At 42.6% G+C, this 12336-nt stretch overlaps 1 protein-coding gene across 3 annotated transcripts; it reads left to right on the forward strand.

Annotated features, from left to right (window-relative positions):
- The first annotated feature begins 1824 nt into the window (after nt 1-1824).
- Nucleotides 1825-9980, forward strand: LOC147883895 (ABC transporter G family member 22-like). Of its 3 annotated transcripts, none has more exons than XM_087398121.1 (11): nt 1825-2519; nt 2638-2765; nt 2901-3163; nt 3247-3402; nt 3574-3757; nt 3974-4300; nt 8434-8724; nt 8854-9138; nt 9269-9376; nt 9471-9499; nt 9616-9980. In XM_087398121.1, exons 1-11 carry the CDS (start codon nt 2315-2317, stop codon nt 9851-9853), a joined length of 2214 nt encoding a protein of 737 aa, XP_087254247.1. In that variant the 5' UTR covers nt 1825-2314; the 3' UTR covers nt 9854-9980. The 3 variants fall into 3 exon arrangements, with proteins under 3 accessions (XP_087254247.1, XP_087254246.1, XP_087254245.1); XM_087398120.1 differs by having other exon boundaries at nt 1825-2140; nt 2315-2519; nt 9471-9980; XM_087398119.1 differs by having other exon boundaries at nt 9471-9980.
- Nucleotides 9981-12336: the final 2356 nt, after the last annotated feature.

Raw genomic sequence — 12336 nt, forward strand, 5'->3', positions numbered from 1 at the left:
GAGCATGGATACATGCTTGCATGGCATTGCTAGTTTTGTTGAGTCTAAGGTTTTGGGAGCCAATCAAAAGATGAATTTTTTCAAAGCTTTAATTCTTTTGTGGAGACTTTTGTTATAAAGGCTTGGCTTTTGAAAAAATCATCTTCCCCTTTTCAAAATGATACTAAAGCTTGGTGTCTTCCATCTTTGTTCTTATAAGGGTTAAGGGTCTAGACTTAGCATTATGTAAGGTTGTACTAGCCAGACAACTATTATACATGCATATTCATGTAGAATAATATAGTGAACCAAGCATATAAGAATAATAAATTAAGAAAAGAGGGCCTCAGGGAGCCTAAGATTACTCCAAGTTTCTCCAAGCTACATAGATGATCATAAATGTGAGTTTTTCAACACAACAGAGTATTGGAAGGGGGGGCAGGGCGGGGGGAGGGTGGGGGGCTGGATGGGGTTTTTGGGCTTCCAGTGAGATTCAAGAGGACAAAGGAACGCTAAGAAGGGGGGAGGAAGGCACACATATGATTCTCATATAAGCTTTTTACATTGGAATACTAGCATGCTCGTTTTTTAATCGAAGATGCCTCCAGATTAAAAAGTTGAAATGATAACTAACATGACACACAGGTCACATAATGAAGGTGGTCACAAGCACAGGAAAGTAACCGTCAATGTGAGGGGTTTTCATGTGAGTGTTGGATGAAGGACATGCTACACAGTAGAGTAATCTAGGAGCCTAGGGGCTTTGCATCAGTGGGATAAAATACAGAAAGTCGGCGAAAGGAACACGAGAGGCAAGCGGCTGGACAGGCAGTGTGCAGGTTGTAAATATATCGTGAAAAACATGGGCGGGAGAGACACGCGTCCGGAGAAACATGGAGAATCGTGCCTGTGTCAGAGAAAAGAGGAAATCCGTCGAAGGGATGGGGGTTATGAGTAGCTAGGTGGTTCACGGAAAAAAGCAGCTAGCGGAGGAGTCCAACGTTCCGAACAAGATGAGTAGAGTTTCATTTGCATTTGAAGTGTTTTCTTGAGTGCATGCAGGAGGAGGAGTTCCGATTGATGCAAGGAGCAGCATTGCATTGAAATTTTCGCGAGAGGGCGATTCTACAAAGAGGGGTTTGCCGGCCACAGAGAAGGAAGATTGATTGGACATGGAGGACAACTGAGGTGGTGGAGAAAAGCAGAAAATGTTTGTGGGCAGTGGCGATGGAGCGATACAGCTGCAAGGAGCTATTTAACGGAATGGCGATTGTCCGTCCGACAGGATAATGAGAAGACGAGAATCACGATTGAGAGGGCAATGGGGCAGCTGCAGTGCTGGCATCACGCGTACTCTGGAGGCAGGAGTTCCGTGCAGGCCACATTCTCCCGACAGGCGAAACCATGTGCCGGGATGTGGAACGCAACACCTGGCGAGGGCAGAGTGTGGTACTTAGCTGCCGAGAGCTATGGCGTCTTTCCAGCAACAGCGACTATGGAGCTCCGCTTCTCCGTTCACTGAAGAGCTCGAGGGCCTGTCGAGATCGTGTCCAATATCTTGTCGATATCATGGGCCACGACACACACAGTAGAAAAGGTAGATTAGCAAAAGCCGATGGAATTAACGACGACTTCCGTCGAGATTATTGACGGCTTCCCGCATTCCATCCATCCATCCATCCATCACTTAATTGTTTGTTCATTGGTCAAGCTTGATTCGACCTCTCCATCTCCTGCCGCAGTCGTTGCTTTTTGCAGACTGTGGATCACTGAGCTCGTGCTCGCTCAAACTTTGCTTCATTATCAGATATTTGCTTGCAATCCAAGCCAGTGGCAACGGTTGCAACTTGCTCCTCCGGCTTTAGATTATATTAAAATTCGTGAGTGGTGGGGCGGCAAACGATTCTTGCTGCCCTTCGTCGTTATAAAATGTTGCTCAACTATCACGGAGATCATCACCCAGACACCGCAGCCCAAGGCTGCCACGCCCTTCCCCTACATCCCCCGTCCATACCTGCTCACAACGTGAGAAATCCATCAGCATACTCTCTTCGTGGAATCTCAGAAACATTTGCACTTCACCAGCAGTTGGATCGCTTTCTTCCTTCAGCTCACGGCTCAGATCACATCTATTAATGCTGAGCTGACTTCAAGCATTATCGTCTGCTCCCGCCTATCTGAACGATCTCTAATTTCTAAATTACCTTCCCTTTCTTCAATTGCTGTGCATTCTACGTGCATAAATCACATCTCCCTCCTCAATTAAGAACTTGGGTACGCTGCGATCGAGCAGCTCCAAATTCTTGGTAATTGCTTGCCGACTTGTTGGCCTAAGATGCGCGGAGGTACCGTCGGAATTGCAGGTGGAGCCCTGATTGACGAGGCCAAGAATCAGCGAGAGACTTACTACGATGATATTCTGGCGGGGCGACTCTCTGGCAATGCGAGCCCTCTGCATGCAGGCATCTCCTTCTGTATTGCAACCAACTCGTTGCAAACCCCCCACGTCTACGTTCATGATGAGCAGCATCATGTCGATGGTAATGCTCAAAGCGGTGGATTCTGCACGAACGTTTGTGTAATAGTTGTAGGACGGAATTATGGATCGGAGTGTACGGCCGGAATATATAACACACACTTTTTCTGTTGTGCTTCCAGTGGAAACTCGGCCGGAGACTATGGGATCAGATTCCGCAGCTCAGAATGTTGATGAGCACTGTCATGACGTCGAAAAATGCAACACGGCCAGTGAACAGTGTACACGACGGCGTGGAATGTTTCTCAAGGTAAGCAAACCGGAAGCCAAATTAGCAGGAAAGTCTCCCCGACGCTCATCAAACGGTTCGAACGATGAGATTCAATCAACAACTGCTGCTTTTGTTGACGAAATGCTGCGTCTGACGCAAAACCGCACTACACAGTTTCTGGACGTGGAGTACAAAGCGTTTAAACGGAAAAAGGTCTTGAGCTGTGGGAGCAATCGCGGCACTGGGAAGCAGATTCTCCACGGAATTACTGGGTCCGTTGCTCCAGGTGAAGTGCTGGCTTTAATGGGTCCATCTGGAAGTGGCAAGACGACGTTGCTCAACCTATTGGGAGGGAGACTTACTGGAAGCGAGCGTCACAAGACGATGGGAACGATCACGTATGACGGTGCGCCGTTCCGCAAATCCATGAAGAGAAGGTTTGTTGTATCCATTGATTCCAATCAACTGCGAGGATTTGTTCGTATTTGAATATCTCATTCGTGATGTGGGTGGTGATCAGGATGGGCTTCGTGACACAGGACGATATGCTGTACCCACATTTAACGGTAAAAGAGACGCTCATGTATGCAGCGTTGCTAAGGTTACCAGAGTCATTGCCACGCAAAGAGAAGATGGAAAGAGCGGAACAATTGATAAGACAACTGGGACTGGAAAGGTACAGTTCGGCGCAAATTTTTAAAATGTAGGTTCTTTGGATGAACTCATGAATGCCGATCGTGAAAGGAGCCGTATCTAAAGCTGCTTTCCGTGATCACGGTTTTGCTGCCACAAGATATCCATAACCCTCGAAGATGAGCGAATTCTGAATTTCCATGGAATTATACAGGTGCCGAGATACTGCGATCGGCAGCACATTTATTCGTGGAATTTCGGGAGGGGAGAGGAAGCGAGTGTGCATAGGGCACGAGATTCTGATCGATCCATGGCTCATCTTTCTGGATGAACCCACATCGGGGCTGGACTCAACAACAGCGTTGCGAATAATGGAGCTAATGCAGAAGCTAGCTGAGGCAAGGGACCGCACACGATGGTCAATGATCAGTTGCTACCGGAATGGTTATGCAATAGAATTACGTTGCTACAAACTACAACCGATGATCGTCTAAATGATCTTTGACAAACTGATGATGATCATCTTCTACCCATTGATATTCGTTTTGTTTTGTGGAGGAACTTCGGTGTAACGAATGATGCAGAAAGTTTTGTTGTGTGTTTTATTTGAATAGAGTGGGAGAACGGTGGTGACGACGATCCACCAGCCTTCAAGTCGAGTGTTTCATCTATTCGACAAGCTACTCCTGTTGGCGGAGGGGCGATCGATCTACTTCGGAAGAGGCGTGGACGCCATGCAGCACTTTGGGTCCATCGGCTTCACGCCTCTCATCGCCATGAACCCGGCTGATTTCCTGCTGGATATCTGCACCGGCAACACCAACGGCATCTCGGTGCTGCCTAGCACCCTTTTGCTCTTGCAACATGACCTCAAGCCCGTCGATCAGAGCGGCAAGCCTCTCCTCCTCGACCACCAGCTCTCAGCAAAAGACGTGCTACAGGTAAAATTAGCATCCTTGTCTTTCTCTGTGTCTTTGCCTCTACAATGTCTCTCATTCAATACACGAAAAGATAGATAGTGAGTAGTATTAGTGCATGACGCTAGATAAGAACCGATTAAATGTTGAGTTTACATTGCATGCACCATTTGTCTACAATGGTAACATGGACATCAATTGTGTGATGAAGTTCTTTGATGCACAAGTTGATGGATTTCCGACTTCAATCCACCGTTCCTAGGTTGCCATATTTCAATCGAGGGAAAGCGTACACTAAGACCCATGAGGAAGTGCAATTTACATGTTCAAATCAATGGTCACTAGCTAGGCTACTAATAACTTTTGTACTCTCAATGTAGTTACTATGGCCAAAGCTTATTTGTGCAATGGCCATGAACCACCAAGAGTTGTGCCATGATCCTTAGGGTGGCACTCATATTTTAGCCTTGACCTAGCTCAATTTTGAGATTTAACTCATTGTCAACTAAAGGACAATAATGTAAGTCCAAAGAATATGTAGTTTTGGCTTGACCATAAAAGAAAGGCACGTGGTAGTTGTACAACACGTTGTTTTCAAAGCCCTCTATGTTTTCCTCATATGAGAGGTCCTTTAGTAAAACAAGAGGGAGATTTTTCGTAGCAATTTTGACATCACTTATTCCTCTTTGGAAAGTGTATATTAGAGCCTATAAAAGTAGCTTACTTGGAGCATAAAAGAAGGCCTTGAATAGGTTCACAATGCCTATGCACAATAAATAGCAAGGATGTATAGCTCAACCAATAAGTTAATAAGCTTGCTAAACAAACACATGTAATGTTCACTAAATCTCCCAAAAGGGGGACCCAAATTGACGTGCTATGTCTACAAATGCAACTACATTCATCTTTAAAGGCTTGGTGTGTGCTTCTTACTTTTTAAAATCCTTTATTAGATGATATCAATATCATGGTGCAACCACTAATAGGTTCTCTCTTTATGAGGGACTCGAGCTTACGTTCTTTGTCTACTTTTTCCACCCACACATCCGAGTTCACTTGCAATTGACTCTTTACTCCACTTTGCACCGCTATCATCAATAGGTCCCCCAACTAAAAAGAATCTAAAAATGTATTAATTAATATAAAAAGGATTAAGGGGAGGGAGGGGAGGTTTTGTCATAGATAGTAAATAATGAGGGCATCTCTCAATTTGATGAGGGAAGGGGCCTTCTCCCCTCTTATTAAAGAGAGTGAAAATGACAACCCTTACATAACCAAATTTTCACAACATCTCATGTAGCTTAGTGAAAGGCTCTATAGTGGGCAAAGGATGTCTTAAGTGGTTAAAGGATGTCTTGATCTTAAAGCCCCCCTTTCCATGAAATTATCCCTTTGATCTTAGCTTAATTGAGCTATTTCCAACCTTTTGCCGAAGAATTCAATTGAACTAAAAATAAAGTGTCCTTTCAAGTAGGTTTGTCCTTAGACCTTAGCTTAATTGGGCTATCTCCTCCTTTTTATCTCAGAAATCATTTTAATTTCTCCATTGAAAAGATAGGACCGTTTTAATTAGGTTTAAAGTTCTTTTATGGAATAATTTTTTGGATTAAGGGGGGATTAAGAGCCTTTAGAATAAGTAGATCATCGAATTTTTATATCGGTAAACTAATGTAAGAAAGTATGGATCTACAAACTTGGGTGAGAGCCATTACGGGGTATCACCCCAATGGAATAGTTGCTAGAGCATACATGATCATTTCTTATATAAAAGCAATCCTAGCTTAAGCCAACAAAAAGAATAGTAAGACGAGAGTAAGACTTAGTCCTTTATTTGTTGTGGACTTCCCCAATTCTCACTTGTTAACATTCACATTGCATATGAATTTTCTAGTCACATACATTTATCATAGGATTACATGATATTAACAAATGGCATATAATAGAGGAGGGGAAGAGTGGTATAAATGAGAGTCAATAAAGAGGATATCCCTTTATTTACAAGGAAAGGGGCCCCCTCCCTTATTATTTATGAAGGTAAGACTCAAAGGCCATGCTTTTACAATTTCTTCACCACATCTAGTAGAAGTACTTTTGAGTATGTAAAGGATTGTCAGAGTCTTGGGTCCCCATATCCCTTTTATATGAAAATTTGAAGTTATACATGTGACCTTAAGTTAATTAAGATGTCCCTCGCTTTTTACCTAAGAAATCGATTGAACTTATCTATTGAAAAAATAGGAATCCTTTTCAATTAGGTTTCCTCTTAGACCTTAGCTTAATTAGGGTATCTCTATCTTTTCACCTAAGAAATCAACTAAATTTCTCCATTGAAAAAAAAGGTATTTCCAGTTGGGTTTCTCTATGGATCAAGTTAAATGTGACACATAATTTGTTGAGATTAAGAAACTTTAGGATAAGTAGACGGAAAGTATAGATTAGCAAATGTATGGAGAGGTAAGAACCCTTAGGGGTTGTGGTAGAGTTTCCAATTCAAATAATATATATGATTACTTATTATATATGTACTAAGCAATGCTAGCTTAGGACAACAAAGGGAATAGTCAAGGTTGGTCCTTCATTCATTGTAGCTCCATTGACTTTCCCAACTACCACGGATTAATATTTATGTGGCATATGAAATTTCCAATTTTCATATACATTTAGATTTTGATCAGAAATATAGGGGTCTTGAAGCTCACGTAAGATTAGATGCTTAAGGGGTAATGCAAAAAACTTGTGATTATCACATGCATTTGATATATGGATATTCTCAAATCATTTTTTAATGAATATCATTAGAAATATTTCAAATCAAAGCATGTTTTCAGAAGTATCATGTTTCAAATCGAATATGTAGGAATATCATCAAAAAAATTTGAAAAAAAGTTATAGATTTATATAGAAAAAGGGTCTCTTCTAATCATACAAATTCAAAGATAAAGAATTAGAAAATAGGCATGAATGCATGTGATATATAGGGTTTACATGTAGTTACTTCCCCGTGATTACATGACATAAATGACTTTCATTCTATGATAGTCATATATACCCAGGGTTAGTGCTCAATTTGGAGAGCATTATATTGAGAGGAGCCCTAGAACTATAGGCACATTAGATCCCATAACTTAATATTCATTTGGAACTTACTAGTTAGGAAACATCCATGCACCACATTTGGATGGGGCATGAGAATGGCCTATGTGCCAAGCCCTTGATGAATGGGATTGGAAATTTATATTGTATGACTTTTTCATCATGTATGATTTTTTTTACCAATTTTAATAGAGACAATCGAACTTTCTTTTAAGTTTACTATCATGTTGATTAATGTGTTTTGAGTTTATTCTTACCACAAACTTCTTAGAAGGTGGTTCTTTAGGCAAGACTTGAAAAGTAATTTATATGATTTTCCTCATATTATCATTATCCTTGGATATTTTTTAAATTTTTAAAATAAATTTACTATATTTTTAAGAATGGCTTTCTAAATAACCTTCTCCCAAATGCTCTTATTTCACCTATCCTGAGCCATCATTAAATTAGCACAGGTAATGCCTAATATGAGCATTTATGCACTCTTGTTATTATTTTGATTATCTTAAAAGAGTAAACAATGCAAAAGCTAAAGTAAAAAGCAATTTGCTTTAGGTTTTTTTAACCACTCTATATTAAACAAGGGTGGATGAGGTATGGGAAGCACTCATGTTCTCCATTTTTCAATGCAAGTAGACTCACGAGGAAAAAGGAAGGGGATGCTTGAAAGTTGAACACAAAAGAAAAAAAGGACCACAAAGGTAAAGAAACATGTGGAGCAAATATCACTTGCTTTTGGATGCAAAGGAGAAAACAAACGAATTTTTTAATAAGTTGGGCATTTTTTTGGGCTAATAAAAGTCACTTTCGGCCTCAAGCTTAAACCTTTATAGGATGATCTCATGCAAGAAGCTTTGTAGCTTGGAACTTCCAACTCAATTAACTTTTCTAGACAATTACACTTGGAAATTCAAAACGGAGAAGCTCCACTATAGCACTAAAGGCAACCGGGAACTGGGATTTCTCACTGAGATTTGTCAAAAGGCAACCGGGAACTGGGATTTCTCACTGAGATTTGTCAAAGGAGTAGACTGGAAACTAATAATGTGGGTGGTTGTGGGCAGTATGTGGTGGAGTGCAACGAGCGGGAAATGATGAGCAAGGAGCGGTGGAGAGCGACGGAGTGGGAGGAGAAGCAGGGCGACGGCGGCGACAGGGGGGGAGAACGGGAGGAGCGAACGTGGACGGTGAGCTTGGCGACGGAGGTGGCGGTGCTGCTACGAAGGGGGCTGAGGGAGCGACGGCACGAGTATCTGAGCTGGCTAAAGGCGGCACAGGTGATGGCAACGGCGCTACTCACGGGGAGTCTTTGGTGGCGCTCGACAGCGGCGACGCCGGCGGATCTACAAAACCAGGTACTGGTTACTGCCGAATCTCTCACCAATCTCCGCCCATCTCCGCCCAGTTCAGCCTAACGCCGCCCATCAGCTCCGCCCATCTCCGCCACCCTTTTTGCTTCTACTAAGCCTTTTGTGTGATGGCAGGTTGGCCTTCTCTTCTTTGTGGCCATCTTCTGGGGCTTCTTCCCGCTCTTCAACGCCATCTTCACCTTCCCTCTTGAGCGCGCCATGCTCTCCAAGGAACGCGCCTCCGACATGTATCGCCTCAGCTCTTACTTCTTTGCCCGCTCCCTCTCCGACCTCCCCCTCGACCTCCTCCTACCCACCTTCTTCCTCGCTCTCGTCTACTTCATGACCACCCTCCGCATGTCCGTCGCTGCCTTCTCCCTCTCCCTGCTCGCCGTCTACCTCACCGTCATCACCTCCCAGGTTAATCCGCATTTCCTTTCACCCTCTGGCCTTCGTTTTATCTTTGTCGCAGTGACTCATCTTATATCCTGCTCCAACATCCGCCATCGCTGCCTCCTTAATCCTGCTTCATCATGATCTTGTATTGCAGGGCGTCGGATTGCTCATTGGCGCCGTGTTTCTGGACGTGAAGAAGGCCACCACTTTTGGTTCCGTGCTCATTATAGCATTTATGCTCTCTGGCGGATACTTCGTACAGGTAAATCCCCTGGCCTCCGACGCTCTCTTCTTTTCCATGAGAACCTTGATTCAGACCGCTAATTCTTTTACTTCGCCCGTCGCCCGTTTTGCAGCGCATCCCCACGTTTGTGCGCTGGCTCAGGTACCTGTCCTTCCAGTCCTATTGCTACAGGCTCCTAGTTAAAATTCAATACCCTGCCTATTACTACCTCAACAACTCATGCTACACGGGCAATGGCGCTACGACGATGGCTACAGTCGAATGCGAGAAGAGGCAAGCGCTAACGAAAACGCTCCATGGAATGGCCCTGACGCCGGGTGCTCAGGAAGTGTGGCCACTCCTGTTGATAGCGGTTGGGTGTCGTCTGTTAGCATACATGGCGCTACGGAACATCAGACTTGGATCCACCTGGCGAAGTTTTCGAGAGTGGGCACGTGTAGTCGAATCGAAGCTCAAGCGACCTTCAAACCATTGGTCCAATTCACGGTCTTGTGAATCAAACCAGGTAGTTTTGAAGTGGTAGAGCGTGAGTCATGGGTAAAACTTGAGACTTGGAAATGGCTTACAACGGACTTACTTTTCCAATGTAAGTGTGCATCATCATGTACGTTTTAAAAGAGGATACTTTTGCCTTAAGAATGTATCTAGGAAAACAACTCTACTTCACAAGCTGGTGCACTTTTTCATATGAGGCCAATATTTAAGATGTTACATATAAGTGGTAATCTTTCAATTTAGGAAGCAACATCAAAACGTGTTGTGTTCTCAATTATGGCTTAATTGAAGTCACTATTTTAAAATAAACTTTAAACTAAAAGACAAGTGCTAAAATTTAAAATACAAAGAGCACTAGATTATATAAGTAGGTTTGTGTCCTCTTTTATCCACATAATGATATAAGCTATTATACACTTCAAGTTTGCTTGATGCTGATGACTCTAAACTGAAGGGTGGCAGGGCTCACTGCATTTAAGGGGTGATTAAATCCCCCTACATAGATACAACTTTTTAAATGATAGATATGAGACAATAAACTTACAAGATCGTACTCTCTTATGAACGTGTGTGGTCCATTAATGCTCTAATCATAGATGTTGCCTAGCCCGCGGAATGAAAAATGATGATACTCCAAGTAAAAGTCATGTCATGTTCTTTGAAGGCTGACCACCATGGCATCTATCTACATATGACCTGGAGACATATTGTTTACATGTCCCTTTAATCCAAATCTTAAGGAATATTTGTCACAACTAACTATAATATTTTCAATGACGCTTGCAACAAAAATCCATGATACTATAACTATATATATATATAAACACCAAATATGTGATATCATAACAATGTATATATATCATGACAACATATATTATATCATAACAAAATCCCTCATACCTTAATAATGTATATATATAATAACAATACATGTACTCTGTGTCCCACAAGAGCAAAAATGCACTTGGTGAATGGGTGCCTTTTGCACCTACAGCTTGAATGATTGGATAGTCATGAGAGGATCTGCCAAGGGTCCACATATGCTTCCCAAGAGCAAAAGAGATTATCTTTTGCATGAATGGAAGGGCCACATCATGAAGTTCAAGCTTGGGAAAAAAGGATGTCTTGCAAAGGTACAACACACCTACATGGGGAAGGACATGCACCTTCCTCGATCAAGCAATCAATCGACAATACCATCGCATTGTAAGCTTGCATTTTGTGTTAGATTTCTAAGTGTCACGAGTCAGTTTGAAATTGTATTTTGAAATAGCACTTGTGCATAGCACATGTATTTCCTTTAGACTTTGAGGAGTGAGAACCAGTCAAGTGCTTCTTAGAGGTAAGTTTACTACCATTCATGAGGATTTAGGAAGGCAAATGCATGCTGGAGAGAAGTCCTCTGCATTGAAACATAGAAATATCTATTGGGATAATGCCAAGTACATTACTCCAAGGATTGCGTCAGGCTATGGCCATCTTCAATGCATTGCAACACCACAACTTGAAGGCATGGATTGCAGCATGGTGGACACAAGAACAGTGCAATCAACAAGGAAAAGATTGCAAAGGATGTGGGCATGGCCATGAAGTTTACATTTGGCTCTAAATGGGTAAGGTTGTCTTGGTTTACGCCTCTGCACATTTTTGCTTCTTGTTTTCAGAATATCCAGATGCACAAAATAAAAACCATGTGGTCATGCAAGTGCCTACATGAGAATGCCCTTGAGGAATTGCTTGGGGTGAATAGGAGATGAAGATCAGCTGAACAAAAGGGTGATTTGTTTCAATGCCATGTATGTAAGGACAATGTGGTTGTCAAGTACCACATCTCCCACCAAATGTTATATTTTGCTTTTCAATATAGGCACTGGAAGAAAACAGGTGGCAATTCGCTCCCCGTTGGCTCTAACGATGATGATAATACAGGGGTAAGTTTATGTATCTTTTTCTCTCTTAAGGAGAGGTTTGGGAAAGGATGATTGAAGAGTGGTGAACCGTTGGATTTGAAAATCAAATATTGTACTTTGGATCTAAGTAGTTGAGATTTAGGTAATAGGGACTTCAACTTTGACTACGGGCCTCTTTGACCCTGCCTCTTCGTTGTGGATATTCCCATCCATGCATCTTGAGGCCTTTCCAGATCATCTTTCCTCTTCCTCTCGCATTTAAAGTTCTACCATTTAAACCTGGGAGACCCCTCTTCCTCTCGCCCTTGCACTCCTCCACGGCTCTCTATCACAACAAGACAAAGCACCCATAGATGCGCGTACAGACGCGTTTCATGAACTAAATAAAAAACTTACGGGTGCGTTTATTTGCGCGTCTATTTGCACGTCAGGAGACCCGCGTCTAATTGCGCGTCTATATATCAGACTTACGCGCGTATAGACGCGCACAGACATGCGTAAATAGACGCGCTTATAAACGCTTTCATAGACGCACGTATAGATGCAAGTTGAACAGACAGACGCGAATATAAA

The sequence above is a fragment of the Dipteris shenzhenensis genome, chromosome 27 (assembly GCF_047967505.1).
Source record: "Dipteris shenzhenensis isolate YYH24624 ecotype China chromosome 27, Dip_SZ_1.0, whole genome shotgun sequence".
Classification (NCBI taxonomy): Eukaryota; Viridiplantae; Streptophyta; class Polypodiopsida; order Gleicheniales; family Dipteridaceae; genus Dipteris; species Dipteris shenzhenensis.

Bases quoted from the DNA above. Each gene is read 5' to 3' on its own strand.
- LOC147883895 (XM_087398119.1), top strand. From the start codon at position 2,315: ATGCGCGGAGGTACCGTCGGAATTGCAGGTGGAGCCCTGATTGACGAG. The intron at 2,766-2,900 runs GTAAGCAAACCG...CGCACTACACAG, and splicing joins GGCGTGGAATGTTTCTCAAG to TTTCTGGACGTGGAGTACAA. The intron at 3,403-3,573 runs GTACAGTTCGGC...GGAATTATACAG, and splicing joins AGACAACTGGGACTGGAAAG to GTGCCGAGATACTGCGATCG.